Source organism: Lutjanus erythropterus, chromosome 7 (genome assembly GCF_056507025.1).
Source record: "Lutjanus erythropterus isolate fLutEry1 chromosome 7, fLutEry1.hap2, whole genome shotgun sequence".
NCBI lineage: Eukaryota > Metazoa > Chordata > Actinopteri > Lutjaniformes > Lutjanidae > Lutjanus > Lutjanus erythropterus.
The window spans coordinates 41,870,760-41,890,144 of record NC_139323.1 but is presented as its reverse complement, the minus strand read 5'-3'; the positions used below and the strand labels follow the sequence as shown (position 1 = coordinate 41,890,144).

At 38.8% G+C, this 19,385-nt stretch overlaps 1 protein-coding gene across 3 annotated transcripts in view; it reads right to left on the bottom strand.

Annotated features, from left to right (window-relative positions):
* nfia (nuclear factor I/A) overlaps positions 1-19,385 on the bottom strand; it is a 245,412-nt gene that overhangs the window by 38,326 nt on the left and 187,701 nt on the right. For all 3 annotated transcript variants that reach the window (XM_084723833.1, XM_084723831.1, XM_084723832.1), the window contains exons 3-4: positions 8,618-8,683; positions 7,188-7,262 (exon numbers count right to left, since the gene is read on the bottom strand). In XM_084723833.1, the coding sequence (XP_084579959.1) occupies positions 7,188-7,262; positions 8,618-8,683 (141 nt within the window). The remainder of the gene's footprint in view (positions 1-7,187; positions 7,263-8,617; positions 8,684-19,385) is intronic.

Genomic DNA, 19,385 nt, shown 5'->3' with positions numbered 1-19,385 from the left:
TCTCTTGCAAACACAAACACCAATATGTGTGGTGCAGGTGTGGTTGGTGTCTCACACACACACACACACACACACACACGCACACACACCTATATATTAGTTCAGTATATTTATGTTCATATAGACATAAACTTCACACACACACACTCAGACTTGAACAGCTGAAGAGTTTCTGAACTATATGAAATGTTTCTTTTAATCTTCAACACAGAAACAGAAGTTTGAGTTTTGCCTGTCAGAGTGAATTATTTCAACTTTTTTGCTGAGAAATCTGTTTTTTTTTTTTTTAGAGGGATGTTAGTCTGACTCACTGGATACACACTGCTGGTATAAGTCCTGCCATTGGTCGCTTCAAGCGGCACTGCGGCGTCCGCTATCTATGTTGTCTAAGTCCGCTATCTAAGTCCCCTGGAATCAAGAACAACCTCAGAGTTGCAACTAGTCTCGTCCACAGCTCTCAGACCTGAAGAAAGGTCTGTCTCCACATTTACACATTCTGCTACATGGGGAAAAACAGCACCTTGTTTGCATTTCTTTAAACCAATCAAAAATGTTTTGGGCGGAGCTAAGCCCAGGATGCAGTGACGGTGCTGCTACAAAATAGCGTCGAGGGTGAATTTGTTTTGGTGGAACATTTGCACATCAGGAGGCGAGTTCTGGCATTAAAATGACTACATCACTGCCAAAGAAAAGCTAACAGCTGTTAGCTTGTTTATGTTTGTACCATTAGCATCCCAGGCGCCATTTTCAGCGTGCACGCTGCAGCTCGGAGGTTGTTCTTGTTTCCCAGGGACTTTGAAACACAGATAGCGGACGCTGTGATACCGCGGCCGACCGCAGGGCTTATACCTGCAGTGTGCATCAGGCGTGTCAGACTACACCTGGGACGCTAATAGCATGAACGTAAACAAGCTAAAAGCTGTTAGCTGTTAGATTTTTCACAATTTTCTGACATTTTATGGACTAAACAACTAATCGATTGATAGAGAAAATGGTTGACTTATTAATTGATAATGAAAATTGTCACTGTTCATGTGCTCCACACATTTGGACCTATTTTGCAAGTGACAAGATTGTGACAGGATTAATTAATCAATGGTTATTTTTAGTAATTTTTTAAATAAAAAAGTCCAATCTCTCTGATTTCAGCTTTTTAAATGTGAATGTATTTTCTGGTTTCTTTGTTGTGGACAAAACAAGACACTTGAGGACGTCAACTTGGACATTTTTCACTGTTTTCTGACATTTTATGGATCAAACAACTTCTTGATTAATTGAGAAAATAACAATGAAAATAATAGTTAGCTGCAGCCCTAAAAACACCGTATTAGCCTAAACAATTCACCATATTTTATAATGGAGCAGGTTTACAGCTGGATGTCAATGTCGATGCTGAATAAATGATCGGGTCATTTGATTGGTTCTGAGTGTCTCAGCGTGTTTTGTCTTCATTTATCTTTAATTCTAACAAACTGTGTCAGCAATTTTACAGTGAACACTGTCGCCTCACATACATACATACATACATGTGCACAACAGACACACACCATTCAGGTACTTTAGCTTTTTACAACCTGGAATAGCTAGCAGGTCTCACACACACACACACACACACACACACACACACACACACACACACACACACACACACACACACACACACACACACACACACACACACACACACAGTGGACTCTCCTGCACTCTAATCTATAAGTGATTCTTCCAGAGCCGCATCGCTGCAAATCTGCTGACCAACACAATACACACACACACACACACACACACACACACACACACACACACACACACACACACACACACACACACACACAATAGAGAGGGTGTGTGCATCTGTGAATACATTTGTGTCTGCCTGAATGTGTCTATGTGTGTGAGTATATGAATATACCATATACTGTAGTGTGTGTGTGTGTGTGTGTGTGTGTGTGTGTGTTGCACCAACATTACAGCAGCTCTGTGCAGCCACAGACAAACTTCTCTTTATCTACCTCTCATTAAAAATATTAAAGGTGGAGGAAACTGGACGATCACTATTAAAGGAAAAGTGCAGGTTTTTATACGTCTTTCCTCTGTTGATGCTGAAACTGTGTTCCAGACAAATTTGAGTATCTTTTCAAAAAAACGTTGAAAGTTGAAATGAGCCTTTATCTGTATGATATCTCTTCATTTCAATTTCATGAATCAAATGATTTGCAGTGCTTTTAATACAATGTCAGACAAAAGTTCAGCTCAAAGCGACACGCTGCTTCGTGCTGCTTCGTGTTGCTTTGTGTTGCTTTGTGTTGCTTCGTGCTGCTTCGTGCTGCCTCCTGCTGCCTCCTGCTGCGCTGCGTCTCCTGCAGCCAGTTAGGAAATTTTCACACAGGAAATGATGCAATCAAACTAATTTTGTCGCTGATGCTCACTCACATTCCATTCAGTTTAGGGCTGCATCTAACATTTATTTTCATGGTCCATTAATCGATTAATTGTTTTCTCGATTGATTGATTAACAGCTGTTTGGTTATAAAATGTCAGAAGTAATTTTTGCTGCTTTTTTGTTTAAAAATTGTTTTAAACTGTATGAAGACAAATTTGGAAAGTATGTGACCCTGTCCTTTAAATTCAGTCCAGTGGTTTTCAAACTTTTTGTGCCTGAGTCACATCAGAAGGGAAAGACAAAATCTCAAGGCTCACCTGTGTTCATATCTGTGCAAAACAGCCTCTATAACCAACCGAACCAACGCAGGTAACAAGTACCAGCCAATGAAAAGCAGAGTTTCTGGAGGAAAAGGCTTCAGTCAATCAGGGCCTTTGATGAGTCACATTCTAATAATTTCCACCACCTGAAAACTGAGGGTCCCTTTGACAAAAGGTTCTTAAAGGAATTCTTTAAGGGCGTAGAAATGAGAGTGTGCAGAGTACTGATATAATGAAATAAAAATTAACCTTTTGTATAGTTGTATATTCCAATAATAATATATGATGTAACAAAATGGCACACCTGGACCGCTGCTACAGTCTTTACTGTATTACTATCATAAAAATATTATAGCATGACTGCAGCGGTACTAAAGGAGTAAAAAACAAACATAAATGTTCAAGACAGTCACTATAAACCTACTGCTCAGCAGGTGAATCATAACTGTAAATATAATATAAAACTGTATGGAAACTATAGGAGATAAAAAAAAAAGTCCCATAAAGTGCAGAAAAACACTGTAAACTGATCTGGATACGATTCAAAAACTGCAGCTCCAATCACAATTTAAAGCTACACCTCAGGTCACTGACATGAGTAAAGACAGATGATATGACAGCTCCTAACATGTGAGTCCAGAACATCTGGACGTCCCCCTGGTGGCTGGCTGCAGTATAGGTCATAAACCCCGCCCCCTCCATGTTAGCAGATGGGCCAAACAAAAATATCAAAGAACAAATAAATGGTTCCCAAAGATAGTTTCTGTCACTTTAAGTAAATCTTATGCTGATATTTTTTTCATCAGTTGGGTTTAATCAGTTATTTATGATGTAAAAAAAGGGAGAGCCAATCAAGAAACAGCTGAGCTCTGAACTGATACAGAGAGAGAAAATAATAATTCAGTTTCCTTTTAGGGAGAAAACAAAACTGCAATTAGTTTAAACAAATCAGATGCCTCCAAGTGTGTGTGTGTGTGTGTGTGTGTGTGTGTGTGTTTTCCTGGTGCCCTGTCTGGGTCTGCCTGGCGCCCTGAACGCACACACCTATGGCAGGATGTGCATGTGTGTTATTAAGTGACTATGTGTGCAGTGGCGTGCATCTGATCAGGCACGGATAAGACTGTGCGTGTGTGTGTGTGTGTGTATGTGTGTGTGTGTGTGTGTGTGTGTGTGTGATCGATGGCTCTTTGATCAGGGTGTGTGTTTGTGTGTGTGTGTGTGAGCGTGTGTGTGCTGACAGGCACTTTACATCTCCTATTGTTAGCGGTGGGCGATCGACAGACTCATATAGATCCCACTGCGCTCTCTGTCACTCTCTCTCTCTCTCTCTCTCTCTCTCTCTTGCGTGTCGGCACTTTTTAAAGGTCACGTTCGCCCCTCGATCGCCCCTCATTCTCTCTCTCTCTCTCTCTCTCCCTCTCCCTCTCTTTCTCCTGTGCTTTCTGTCTGTCGCCCATCCATCTCGTCCTCTTCTCTCTCTCTCCTCCACTCTGCCATCTCTTGATCGCCCCTCCTAATCATTTAATGAGTTCAGAGAGAGAGGCTGCTGACTGGTCACAGCTGATGATGTCACAGCTGACGGGTGATGTCATCAACAATCAAAATGTGGTGAATATTAATGTTAGTTTGACATAAATTGAGTTGTTTTTCTTGAGTGCAGTTTTACAGTGTAACACTGACAGTCAGTTCTGATCTCTTTTCTTTGAATGTTCACACTATGTTTTAAAATACGGTCACAGTCCAGTGTGAGCTGGTTACAGAGAGAACAGACGTCTAAATTCATCTGTTGCAGTTTAGTTCTTGACTATCTTAAAGGGGACCTATTATCCTCATTTTCAGGTCTTTGATTTTTGACTCCTATAGAGCAGCGACACACGATCGCCTGCACAGAAAGCTTTGTAGATCTTCAGGACGCTGTGTCTCTCGCTGCATCGCTTCCTTGTATTTTCTGCATCTCGCGAAAACGGTCTGTGTAATTTACTCCACCCCCCCGGCCCTCCTCCATGTACGCCTCCCGCCGAGCCCACTCCGCTGTGATTGGTCACACTCCCGAGGACTTCTGAAGGGCTGGCGAGCGCTGCTGAGCCCCACCTCCTCATTTTGCCGGTGCGGGAGTAAACAGCCAACTTTATGAAACTGAATTTCTCTTTTGAAAATGTCAAATTTTGAAATACAGCTGTATGTGTTGGATCCTGAATCTGATCCGGAGGTAGAGACTGGACAGCCTGAAGTTCCTCAAGAACAGAGGTTACCTCAACACGTCTCTGAGTGGTAACGTTAGTCGTAGCTTGTTATTGTCATTACCTGCTTACCTGTGCGGCGTAAGGATGGATTTCGTTTTTCTAATAGAAAGCCGTTTCTACAAATTACTGACATACTTTCCTGTCACTTACATATTTTCATTTTACTAGGTGCACATGTGGGAAATGTGCTAAAATGCAGACAGAGGTTGAAAACGTCTGCTGTAGAGAAGTACCAAAAGTAACGTAACAAATTTGAATTATTGTGTCTTGTATGGAAAATGTCAGTTCATTGTTAAAAACCTGATATAACTGAAGTATCTGTATAGTTATTAATCCAGTTACAGCAGCAGTTTACCAGCTAATCCAGCTTCGTACTGGTCCATGTTGACAAAACAGTCCCATGTGAAGTGTCGCAGACAAACACGGAGGTATTTTTCTTTTGCTGGACAGGAAAAAGCAACTCTGTCCACTTCTGCCTGGCGCTCGCCTCTTTAGGAAAGCTAAACAAAGTTCACTTTCCCTCACACCAGAACAAACATTTTCTGGGAGCCGTTGCTCAACGTGCTAACACTGAAATCGTTGTAGACAGCAGAGCAGCGCACAGCGATGTAACTTATCAAACAGGATCAAAAAAGACATAAAAATATTGTACAAGATGCAAAGAAATAATAACAATGTCAGTAAACCACAAATTATGAGACATGTTTTCCTCTTTTGTTGTTGGTGGCACTGATTGTTACCATGGTAACATGGGTCTAAAGCCTGAGTCAGCCTGGGGATAAAGGTAAGGTGTCTAATTTTTCTTATTTACAATAAACTGATCTATGAGTAAAATTAAGACACTACAGACTGGTCTAAAATATCTGTATGAAACTGGTCTCTGAACCGACGTGTTCAAACAAAAGAACAATAACAAGGACGCAAATTCGTGTGCAGCTGACATCAAGGACGAGGACGTGGTTAGAGACAGAATTTTAATTACAGCTTTTTGTGGAGTGATGGCTGGAGGACTGAGGACTGGAGGGACTGAGACACGAACGGTTTCACAGACTCACATTTCATCCAAAACTTCAGGATGTCAGAGTTCAGAGCATCTGAAGTAAATGTGAATTTTAGTTGAACTAGTTTGGGGGTCTGCAGCCACATGTGGCTCTTCAGCTCCTCTCCAGTGGCTCCCTGTGACTTTGATCAAATATTATATGGAAATGAAAAATGCCTTTTTTGACATTTTGATTTTCACTTATTGAAAAAACTGAGAAAACTCAAAATTTCAAGGCAACGTACTGCAATAGACTTTGAAGCTTATCTAAAGAACTTAAACTTAAGAATTTGAGTTTCAAAACTTAAATCTTTGAGTTTTAGAAAACCCTGAAAATTACATTAAAAAACATGTTGAGTAAATGTATTTAAGAGGAAGTGAATGATTTAAATACTTATAATTCTAATAGTAAATCATGTTCACAGTTCACTGTGACCATTTTTTTTATTTCTAAAAAATTTCAACTTCATCTAAAGGGGAAAAGTAAATCATCTCAATTTAAGATTATAGACTAGCAAAACTTTTTAAAGTTTATTTCAAAAGTTCAAAAGTTTGTAGTACATTGCCATGAAATTTTGAGTTGCCTTAACTTTTTACAGTGTAAAGTGATTCCTACATCCTCCAAATGTACAAATATGTTGCTTGTACACCAATTTAAAAAAAAAAGTTTTAATATTTTTCCAGCTAAAATATGTATCATAGCCTGCATCTGTGGCTCAGTGACTTTTCCTCTAATTTCTGGCGTCGCCTCGTCTTCTTGAGTCCCCTGAACGAGATGAAGATCAGGGTCGTGATTGGCTGAAAGCGTTATGACTCAGATCAAGCAGGTAACAACTGCAGTGAGTCCTGGATTTTAACACACCTGATCAGTCGTCTGTACTGTTGATTCAACATGATTCAGGTGCGTTTTATTTTACAGGACACCAGGTAGCCAATCAGAAACCAGACCAGGCTTTTGCATGAACATGAATACAACTGAGTGTCTTTCAGGTTGTGTGAGATAAACAGCGATGTTCACACTCATGTAGCTGGACGTGTGTGTGCTGGACTCTCCTCCACAGTATTCTTCATGTCTGAGTGTGTACACAGTGTGTGTGTTTGTGTGTTGATGAAGCAGAGCAGTGTCTGGTTTGTTCTGGATTCATTAAATTAGCTCCACTATCGATGACAGATCTGCTCCATCACAGACGGAGAGGACTTACTCTGTGAGACTCGTACTAACTCGGCCACCGTGAAGACGCCGGGCGTCACGAAGCTGTCCTGAAAACCCAGATGACCTGAGAGACAGAGACAGAGAGACAGACAGGTTTCATTATCACATATCAATGATGAAATTGATCACATGATCACAGTATCGGCTGCAGAGTAACATCTGGTCAGTGGTGGTAGTATCAGTAGTTGCCGCAGTATTCAGTGTTCTGGGGGTAAAACTTTGATTCCAGCGGGTACATCATGTCCCCCTCCACACAGCTTCACTCTCCACCAGCAGGGTTTCAGAAGTGGAGAGATTTTTTATTGATTTAGTCCATTTTCATTGATTTTTTTTTCCTGGGTATGTAGGCTATGTAGTTAAATGGTTTCTTTTTCAGTTGTTTTTATGCTCGGGGTCTTTTATTTTGAAAGTTTACCAGGTCCTGTGGCTGACTTCCTGCCTGCTCGATCTGCAGCAGCTTAGAGCTCGGCATCTTTTCCTCTAAATTTTGCCAACAGTTAGTCTTGAGTCTCCCCTGGCTCGATATGGACTGAGGAAAATAAAGAATGGAATATTTGCAGGACCAAACAGATTTTCCACTTTTTGGTGCAAAAATTGTTCTTTTGAGTGTAAAGGTTACGGACCGAGGACAGTCACACTTTTCAGGTCAAAGTAGGGTAAAAGTAGTGTAACACATTCCTCTACACAGACAGTAATATTGTCAAGTAACTTATTTCTTCCACTGAAAGTAACTTGTGATATATAATATATTACATTTTAAAAGTAACTTGCTATACTACTATACTATAGTACTATAAGTTGAGGCAGCAGTGGTGTCAGTAGTAACTGAACAGAACAGAGAAGTGAAGCTTCTGTTTCCCAACAACAATAATCACTACCAGCTGTGTGTGTGTGTGTGTGTGTGTGTGTGTGTGTGTGTGTGTGTGTGTGTGTGTGTGTGTGTGTGTGTGTGTGTGTGTGTGTCTGTGTGTGTGTCTATCAGCACGTAGCTGAACCCCAGGGTCAAGGTCTAATACACACACATACAGACACACAGATAAAACCAGAAAGGATATCCTACACACATACACACACTCACTCACTCACTCACTCACTCTCTCACACACACACACACACACACACACACACACACACACACACACACACACACACACGTACAGTACGCTGCTCTGCACACTCTGTCATCCATCAACACACACACACTTAAAAATCTGTCACACACACTTCCCTGATCCAGACAAACAACCTCCACTGTGGAATGTGTGTGTCGGTGTGTGTGTGTGATAAACCCACAGCCGAGCTCCGTCTGACCACCAGGGTCAAATACAGGTCACCCTGACTCTGTGTGTGTGTGTGTGTGTACAGTACAACATGTATTTAAATGTGTGTGTGTGTGTGTGTGTATGAACGAGGTCTCACCATTCTCTGGCTGCTCCTTGATATCTGATTCGCTGGCCTGGTTGGGGCTTTCTGATTGGCCGCCTTCTGTGTGGAAAAACAGATAAACAGAGATGAGGACGAGTCACCAACAACAACAGCAACGATAAAAATATGATAAATAATGTGTTGAAAATACACACAAACACACACAAACACACAAACACACGTTCACAAAGGTCAGCTGAAGCAGCGGATCTCTCTCCTGATTGGACGGTTAGTTCACGGTTTCACACCAACATGAAAGACATGTTTGAAAAACATTTCATTTTCTGCTCTTGGTGTTTTCTTTTTACACTTTTCTTTACGGTCACCTGAACGTCTCATCCCCTTGGATGAGTTTAAACTGTTTAAATTTAAACTTTTCGTTTTTCTGTGGTTCTGACTCTCGTCAGTGAACTGGTCTGTTTGTTGTGTGACTTAATAAAAAGATACGATAAAATATTACTTTATTAGTCCCACAGTGAGGAAACCTGCAGTGTTACAGCAGCAGAGAGGATCGTAAAATAGAAAAGAGCATCAATAAAAAACAATAAATAATAAATAAGTAAACAAGCAATGTAAACAGTAGGAAATAAAGAAAATAGAAGAAAGAACGAGGGTCTGTAACCTGCAGCTCTTCCTCTCCTCTGACTCCCTGTGGCTTCAGCAAAGAAATTACATGGAACTGTGTTTTTTTTAACATTTTGATTTTCATGTAACATTTTAATTCATCAACAAAGTTTTCACAGCAACATACCGTCATAGATGTTTGAGTTTAGAGCAAAACTCCAAACTCTGAACTTTTATTAAAATAATTTACTTTTCTTCTTAAGATAAAAGCAAATTGTTCAAAAAGTTCACTGTGACCAATTTTTCAAATACATGATTTTTATCGAAATCCCGTCAACTAAAGATTAAAGGTTGGCAAAACTTCTTAAACGTTTTTTTAATTCAAAAGTTTATTTCAAAACTGAAAAGTCTATTGCAGTTTGTCACGTTGACATTTTGAATTGACTCAACCAGTGGTTCTTACATTCTCAGCTGTAAACATATGTAGCCATACATCTTTTTTTTTCAGTTTGAATGTTTTTACAATAATAATTATGACTTGTGCAAAAGAGACACTTATATAATTATATAAATATAAATTTGTGATTGATAAAGAATGATTTCTGCTGCAACAATTTTATACAGAAGAGTTTCAAGCAGGAAAGAAACCTGAGTGGAGAGAAGCTCAATAACACACTGCTACTATTGTGTGTGTGTGTGTGTGTGTGTGCGTGTGTGTGTGTGTGCGTGTGTGTGTGCGTGTGTGTGTGTGTGTGTGTGTGTAGAAGGGACGTCTGTATTGATCCCTCCACCTGTTCGTTCACACGTCTGCATTACAGACTGTATCATAAAAACTGGACGTGGCCGCCTCGTGTGACTGCGTCCTGCTGCCTGCAGCATCACATCAGATCACAGCTGCTCACAGAACGATTATTCACCATTCATCATTATATCACTGATGTAACTGATTAATCACAATTATTGTCTGACCTCTTTATTTAAACCCAGAATACTTTGTTTTGCTGCCTTCAGAATTTAAACCACGTCTTCTGTTTCCACCATTAACTACAGCTGTCACATGACCAGTAACTGTACAACAGCGTGACTGAACATGACTCCTCTCAGCTGAAAGTGAACATGAAACAGCAAAATACAGCAGAAACCTGTACGTACAAACAGCGACGTAGGAGAAAAACTAAACTTTGAACACCTTTGCACTTAATTGACTGCACAAGATATTTATAATAAAAGAAAAAATCCAATGCATGTTATGTTCTCTGTGCACGCTGCCACTGGCACCGCCTGCAGGCTCCTACAGTTCATCCCATCAGACTTGAACTTCGCCTCAACCAGACTAACTAGATCCTTGTAAACTGTAAGACTGTAAATGGAGCTGGTGGTCTGTGGTCTGCATGTGATCGGTGGCAGGAGAAGTTTTCACATTCTTTACCGAGTAGAAGCACAACATTTAATTACAACAGCAGAGCCACAGAGTCAGCAAGAGTCCTGAATTCAAAATGAAGCTCAGGAGTATGAAGCAGGAAAATAAATTTAAATATCTGAAGTAAATGTACTAAAGTTTTATTGTTGTCGAGCCAAAATAGTTGCAAGCAGATATGTGTCAGTTTTATATCTTCATATCAGGTTATTGTCTCCACATATTAACTGACCTTTGACCTTATTTGGAAGTTTCTGTATTCTGCCTTTGCAGAACGAACCAAAAAATATTGGGTCATACCAAAGCAAAAGTCCTCCAGAATCCCCAGAGAGGATAATGGGACATTTTTGAGAAACTCTTTGTTTCTTTGTGAACGCAGCCCGTCCCTCTGTGTGTCTGCCTCTGTTTTTCCCAGCATGCTCTCTGCTCTGATGCAGCTCCGCTCCTGCAAATGATTTAGCGTCTTCAGGAGCATCGATCGGCCGCGCTGCAGATAAAATGGTCGGGGAGTGGAAGAAATATTACCCATCATCCCCCTGGAGCCGGCTGCAGGGGCCATGACTCAGGACTGGACGGAGACGGATGGAGTCGGGTCAGGTTGGGTTTTATTAGAGCGTCTCATAAAGTGAAACTTTTAAAATTATGATTAAAAATGTAATTATCAAACTGCAAACGAAGGAACAGAAGAGATCCAACAGAAATATTTGTCTGAAATGATGCAGCAGACGTGCAGAACGTTTCTATCTGATCTAAAGTGCAGCCAGAAAAAAAATAACTTTATTTCAGTGCAACTTTTGTTCCACACAGAGCTGCAAGTACAAGGTTAAAGTATCTGTGTGTGTGTGTGTGTGTGTGTGTGTGTGTGTGTGTGTGTGTGTGTGTGAGTGAGTGAGAGAGAGAGAGAGAAAAGGCGGCAAAAAGCTTCTTTAACACTGAAAAAAGTGTCGGGGTCTGAGCATCTACACTGATTTCTTTTGTTTCAGGATGTTTCTGTAAATTCGTTTTTACGGTTCAGGATGTTTTGACGGGACCAGAGGTCTCGATTATAAAACAAACTTATGATGAATTTTGATCTTTATTGATAAAACTTAACTTTGACATAGAAATGATTTTATCTCTAAGAAGAATCTAGACTTAAAGAAAGTGGTTTTCCTGCTGGTCATGTAGGTGTCTTTCTGTTTGGGACACATCTGGGTCCAAACCTGTGGTGAACTTTGGACTAACTTTCTGAATAATGTGATAAGAATTATGTGTCTGTCTTTGTTTGTGAATCCACAAAGTCAACAGAATAATATGTGTTTGCTTTTACTTTCCTAAAAAAAACCCTTATTTGTGCCGCATTATATAAGAGGAAATCACCAATTCAGCATAGAGCTGTAATAATTAATTGATAATTAATCAATTATAATCTTAATCACTAACTATTTTGATAAGTGATTAACTGTTTTGAGTATTTTTTGAAGGGAAAACAGTCAAAATTCTCTGATTTCAGCTTCTTAAATGTGAATATTTTCTGGTTTCTTTCCTCGTCTCTGTCAGTAAACTGAATATCTTTGAGTTGTGGACAAAACAAGACATTTGAGGACGACATCTTGGACTTTGATCAACATTTTTCATCATTTTCTGTAATTTTACAACCAAACAACTAATCAATTCATTGAGAAAAGAAACCAGAGATTAAAAGACTAAGATAACTGTTCTTATTGTCAAACTGATAAAAACATATTGTTTATGTTGTTTGGTTAACAGTTTATTAGTTCTACTGATGTTTTTGGACGTATCTGTCACCTAATTATTTTTCTGTTTTACTCTTGAACTTGAAGTGTTTCTCAGTACTTTTATCTCCTGAAAATCTGCTTTATAAACTCAAGCAGGTCTGCAATAAACATTGTGGATTAATCTGTTGGTTATTTACTTGATTAATTGATTAATTGATCATGTGTGTTGACATCTTTTTGTGTGCTCCACGTTTGAATTGTTCCACTTTTTCCCCACAACAGTTATTTTCATTGTTGATCAATCAATTTTCTCCACTAATCAATCAGTTGTTTGATCAACATTTTCTGATATTTTATGAACCAAAGTCCAAGAGGACGTCCCCAAGTGTCTCGTTTTGTCCACAACTCAAAGATATTCAGTTTCCTGTCAGAGAGGAGGAAAGAAACCAGAAAATATTCACATTTAAGAAGCTGAAATCAGAGAATTTGACAATTAATCAATTATCAAACTAGTTGGTGATTGATTTAATAGTTTGTTAATTAATAGTTGGCTAATAATTAATAATTGTTGCAGCTCTAAATTCAAGATTAAAGATTCAATACCTTTACTGTTACTGTGCAAGCACAATGAATTTGCAATTTGCATCAACCTCAAATCTTGTATTTGTGTTTAAGATTCATATATATTCAAAAAAAAAATGAATAAGTGAGAAAATATCAGCAATAAAAAGTACAGAATCTGAGCAATATAAGTACGAAATATAATCAATGTAAAGTATAAAATACAATTAACGAGGTTGCAAAAACATTCAGCAGCAAAAATGCCGTCTAACGCAGTGTGATACAGAGTGCTGGTGTTTTGATGATGTGTGGTCGGTGCGGAAATCTTGCAGATAATCAGTAGTTTAAAGTGACGTGTAAATAATTATTGCACAGTTCATCAGTGTTGTCAGACTGAGGGCACGTCTGAGTTCTGGTGTAAACTGTTTGATATGTAAATAAAGCTGAGGAGGCTTTTAAAGCTTTAAAACAAAGTTTATGTTGTTTTAATTCCTTCTTGAATTTAGCAGCAGGTGCAGTGACACAGTTTCACCTAAAACATCCGAATCTGATCCAAATCAGGAGCTGAGATAAAAATAATGAAGAACTTTGATCAGAAATCTAAATGTTAAGTTTGCTTCACACTAAATTCCAAACTTGTAAACTGGTAAAATGTACATTTTAGATGTTTTTAAGTTGTTCATGGTCAGATGTTAACAGGCGTTAAACTCAAACATTATCACAGCGAGGTTTTATGGTTCAATTAAATTTCTAAAAACTTTAACTTTTTGCAGCGAGAGGAGAGAACCCCCCCATACACACACACACACACACACACACACACACACACACACACACACACAGACAAAGTGCAGCATTTATCAGCCTTGTTTTGCATGCTGTTCACTGTGTCTGTTTGCTTCAGCAGCTTAAAACAAAGAGCATCAGCCTGAAACCACGGCAACCAGTGAGGGGGGTGGTGGTGTGGGGTGGGGGTGGTGGTGTGCTGATGGGTGTGTGTTGGAGGGCACTTTCACACACTGCCCCCCTACCCCATCATCCCCCCCCCCCCCGCCTCCCATCCCCTCATTCAGCCGTCATCCCCCCCGTCCAGGTTAATTAAATATGCTAATGAGGCGTGGGAGCAGACCGGACCGTCTGCATCCACCCCCCACAGGGGGGAGGAGGGGTGAAGAGGGGTGCATCCAAAAACAGCAAAATAAAAGCCCTCTGTACACATCATGATGGAGCAACACCCCAGTGAAACCAGTACACACAAACTGGGAATAAACTCTCCATCACAGGCTTCAAATTAAAAGTCTCTGTTTAAAAAGTTTCTGTAGTCGCCACTTTTATTTTGAAAAGGGGCATTAACTGAGTGCTTTCCTCTCCAACTCCCCTCGTGTTCTCTCTGTCATCCTCTTGTTCTCTTTTTCTCCTTTTCCAGAATTCTCTTAGTTAGATTAGAACCACAGAACTTTCACTCACTGAAACCAGTCCACACAAACTCTCAGTCAGCCTTCAAATTAAAAGTCTCTGTTCAAAAGGTTGCTGCAGTTTTCACTTTTTATTAACTTCACTTTTACCACTCCCCTGGTCTTCTCTCCGACATCCTCTTGTTCTTTTCTCTTATCCTTTAAAACCCTTTCTCTCCATCACAGGCTTCAAAATAAAAGTCTGATTAGAAGAACAAAAACCGTTGCCACCCATGCTTCTATTCTGAAGGGTGTCTTTCCCTCCTTTGATTTCCCCTCTCCTTCAGTTTTTTATCCCTGTCTTTGTATCTCCTTCACAGACTTTAAAATTAAAGGTATGTTTAGAAACAAACAAGTTGTTGCTACCCATGCTCTTATTTTGGAAAATAAGACATTGCATCAGGCTCTTTTTGCCCCATTTGCCTCTTTGTTGACTGAAATTTCTTGTCTTCCTCTCCTTCTCTACATCAAAACCTTCAAAATAAAAAATTATTTTCAAATATGTTTCTGACTCTCTCAGTCAGAGCCTCCAAAATAAAAGCCTGAATTTAGAAAGAAAAGCTGCTGCTTTTATTTTCAACAAGTGGCGTTGACGGAGTTTCCCCTCCTCGTTTCTCTTTTCCCTCTTTAACTCTTCCTCCCCTGGGCTTCATCATCTAAAGACCAAGTGTGGTGAACTGTGAAAATAAACAACACACACACACACACACACACACACAGACACACAGACACACACACACACACACACACACACACACACACACACATACACACACACACACACACACACACACTCCAACTTACTCTAAAATGTGAACATGAACAGTTTTGTCTCTGTGTTCGTTTGGCCCATATGACACACACACACACACACACACACACACACACACACACACACACACACACACACATACAAACACATTAAAGCACTTAAAACAATGAGACCGAGAGAGAGAGGGGGGTGGGGGGGCAGAGGTCTCTCTCTCTCTCTCTCTCTCTCTCTCTCTCTCTCTGTGGGAAAGTCAAACTCTGTGGCCCTGGAGGTCGCTCGTCCAGCCCTCCTCACTCTCTCTCTCTCTCTCTCTGACATGAACTGCTTCTTTTCTAGGAAGGGGGGGGGGGGGCAGGAGAGATAGGCGAGCTGCTGGACGATTCCCAGAAAGGCAGAAAAAAGAGAGAGGGAGAGAGAAAGAGAGAGAGGAATCACTATTACCTCTTCTCTACACACACACGTGTGTGTCTTTTAACCACCTAATCTCTGAATTCTTCACAATAAAAGTCCCTGGGTACTTTGTTATCTAAAAGCTTTTCTTATGAAGCAGCAAAGTCAGGAAATTTTCATGTGTTTTCATCAGCAGAAAAACAACAAAAACATGACTCCCGTCAGCCGAAAGCTAAACTTTAAACCACAGAGAGATTCAGTTAGAAGCTACAAAAGTACTTTTAAAAACCTCTTTCTCTCTCCTGTCCTGGATACACGAGAAAAAAACCCCACAGAAATGTAACTTGTAAACAAAATAAACTCACCTTTAATGCATCAGTCATTTTAATCCAACTATATAATCCACATTATTCTGAAAAAGGCCATTCTGCATAATACTTCTACTTTTCTATACTATAGTATATTTTGCTGCCTGTACTTAAATTTTGAATGCATGCATGCATTGTTTGAGTATTTCTGCACTGTTGTATTGACACTTCTCAGTATTTTTATTCCCTAAAATTGACTTGTAAACTGTTTTTAAAAAGCAGACATATAATTAAAGTTAATATAAGAGGGGAAATCATCTTGAAAGAAGTTTTATGATGATTTAATTCCTCCTTTGATGACTTACTGAAGACACTGAAGTGAAATGAGCTGAAATGACGAGAAGGTGCAGTGAAACAACTTCACCTGAAATATCTGAATCTGAGAATCAGAACTCCAGATCAAAATCATTTGCTTGATACTAGAGTTCTCATTTATAAATTGAACTGGTTAAACTGGTAAAAAAAAAATGAATTCTGGATGTCTTCATGTCATTTTTACTGAGACAAACAAACAACCATCTTTCTGCACCATTAAAGTGTCCATCTTTAAAGCTGCAGCCGCTCATTTTAACTTATAACAGTTTATAACAGTTCATAACCTCCACACACTCTGCAGTAACTCACTGTGCAAAACACACAGCATCATTATCACACTGTTATATATGATTGTAGCTTGATGCACATTTTTGTACATAATTTTACATCCATTTGCGTATTTCTATTCATTTATTTTCCACATATCACACTTTTAGTTTTCTATATTGCTGTTACATACAGCTGATAAGGCACAAGCACCTTTACACACTTCTTATTGCATAAATCTATTATTATTGTTATTGTTATGTCATCTCTTTTATATATTTTAGTAGAATGTTTACATTTTTACTTACTAATTTTCTATTCCCATAATTCTCTCTGTTTATATAAATGTTCTACTCTTGAATGGGGGCACCTGTATGTCATGGATCAATGAAGTATTTCTTATTTGGATTCTGATGAACAACAATCTACTTCCTGTTTCCTCATTCTCTCATTGTCTCATTTGTTGAAAGTAGAATGGCAGGCAACACTTTTACTCAAAAAATAATAGTACAAAATGGCCTTTATTACACATTTATCTACTATTTTATACTACCTCTGTAGATCTAAGCCATCCCAAGCACCAAAACATTTCATTCACACGAGAGATTTGAAGAAATTAAAAATTTGATTTAAAATTTTCTCTTTGCACAGCGCTCTAGGATGATTGGCAGCTTCATTACACACAAAGCTGACAGTTTTCTGCAAATTCTGACATAAAAACATGGGTATCATTCTGGATGTTAGTAAGTTTAAAAGATGAACTTGAGTTTGTGTAAAAACTGAGAAAACTCCGATGTGGACGTGATTCCTGAGACTCTGAGAGCTGCAGGAGCAGAGCTCTCTCTCTGCATCTCTGTGTCCCAATATGGCCGCCGCTGTCAACAGAATAAGCCAGGAGGCTCGTCTCACTTTCCTATTTTTGAGTCTCAGATTTCTATTTTTAAACGTATACAGAGAGAACCCAACGTCTCTCTCTCTCTCTCTGGGCGAGTCACACTGGGATTGTGTTGTCGTCTCTTGGCAGAGCGACAGGCACAGAGACAACAAAAAGAGAAACAGTGAAGTGTTTTGGCGGCCAAGAGTTTTTTTTTCTCTGTATGTTTGGCTGACCGTTGACTGGGCGAGAGACATGCCAAAGATACAGAGAGAGAGAGCGAGGCTATAAGCTGCAGACACATTCAAATGTTTCTGACTGGAGCGGTTTATCACAGCAGTTTGAACAGAGGTGAAAACATGGACGCAGTTTCCCGCCCGCCCGCTCTAAGCAGTTAAAAAAAAACAAACGCACCCTCGTCCTCAGTATCGATCTGAGCGCGCTCTGATTTAGCTTTTAATGAAATGAGGAGACGTATGAATTCATTTTTATAAAGGCCACAAATCAGCTGCGTCTGCCTCACAGTCAGCTCACACACAGAATAAATTAACACACACACACGGTCATACACACACACACGGTCATACACACACACACACGGTCATACACACACACACACGGTCATACACACACACACACACACGGTCATACACAGACATGGTCATACACTTTCCCAAGGTCCAGTCTGTAGGAGTTTCCATGTACAATTAAGAATAACCAGAATAAAACTCTGCAAATAAAGTAAAAACTGATGTGTTTCAACATTTATTGTATATTGGAGGTTTTACACTGTAAAAAATCATGCAGAAATTTGGTGGAATCAAATAATCTTTTCTCATTAACATAACACAAATATAGAAGTTTTATTAATTACAGTTAAACTTTATTTATTATTTTATTTATTTATCTTCTAACTCAACTGAATTAGTATCAAGTTTATTTGACTAAAAAAGTTTATTTTTAATTATTTCAAAATTAACTCAACTTCAAATTTTATGGTAACCCAAACACTGACCTTTTAAAATGAAAACAAATAGTTTATATTTACAGTGAAATATGGGATCAACCTCCATTAAAGTAAAAAAAAAAAAAAAATCAACTTTAATTATCTCCTGTTTTCAGTGTCCTCATGGATGTAGAGACAAATAATACTGGATTACTGTGATGCTGAAGGAAACTTTAAATTCTGAGGATTCTCAGGTTCTGTAGTTATAAGAAGTGTCTTTTTTATTATTTATAAGCTGATTTATGGGCGTTTAGTCTGAATGGACCAGAGATAATAATAACAGTCATATCACCAACAACATCAACAGGATCAGACTGATTGAAAGGTCTAATAAATAAATATGAGTTATTAATGATTGATGATGCTGTTAAAGATTTATTTACAGGAAGAAACAGACCTTTACTTTGAAATGATGATCAGCTGTCAAACACACAAAACTTTTCAGGGATGTGTGTGAACCTGCTGTGAATATTATAACATCAAATATTAAAAAGAAAACTTAACAAGAACTTATATATATATTTTCTATAAACTTATATATATATATTTCTATTATATAGCACTATAACATCAGGCTTTTGAAGCAGTTAATTACGTTAAAATAATACTGAATTAAATTAAAGACTTGAACATGTCTTCTATTATTCTGTTAAAGTCCTGAGAGATTATGTTTTCTATTAATGTGCAAAAAATAAAGATATACACTATAATAATTATCCTTTATTTGCAGAGATTTGTACAGTGTTCCTCAGTTACTTTCTTGTTATCATCCTATCTATTTTTCTTGTGTTTTTTAATATTCTTCTTTTCATACCTGTGATTCAGTGTTCAGAGAGGCAGAATTTAACCGTGTGTACGACACTCTGACTCTTCACTGAACTGAACTGTTGGAGAGTTTGAATGTAGCAGCAGTGAAATATGAACATAATATTTGATGATCTTGTTATTTTCTGACTGTGGATGTAGTTTGTGTCAGTCCTAATAAACAGGAGATAAATTTGATCTCATTCCTCTTTTCTGTTTTGTATTTCATAAATATGGTGTATTTAACACTTT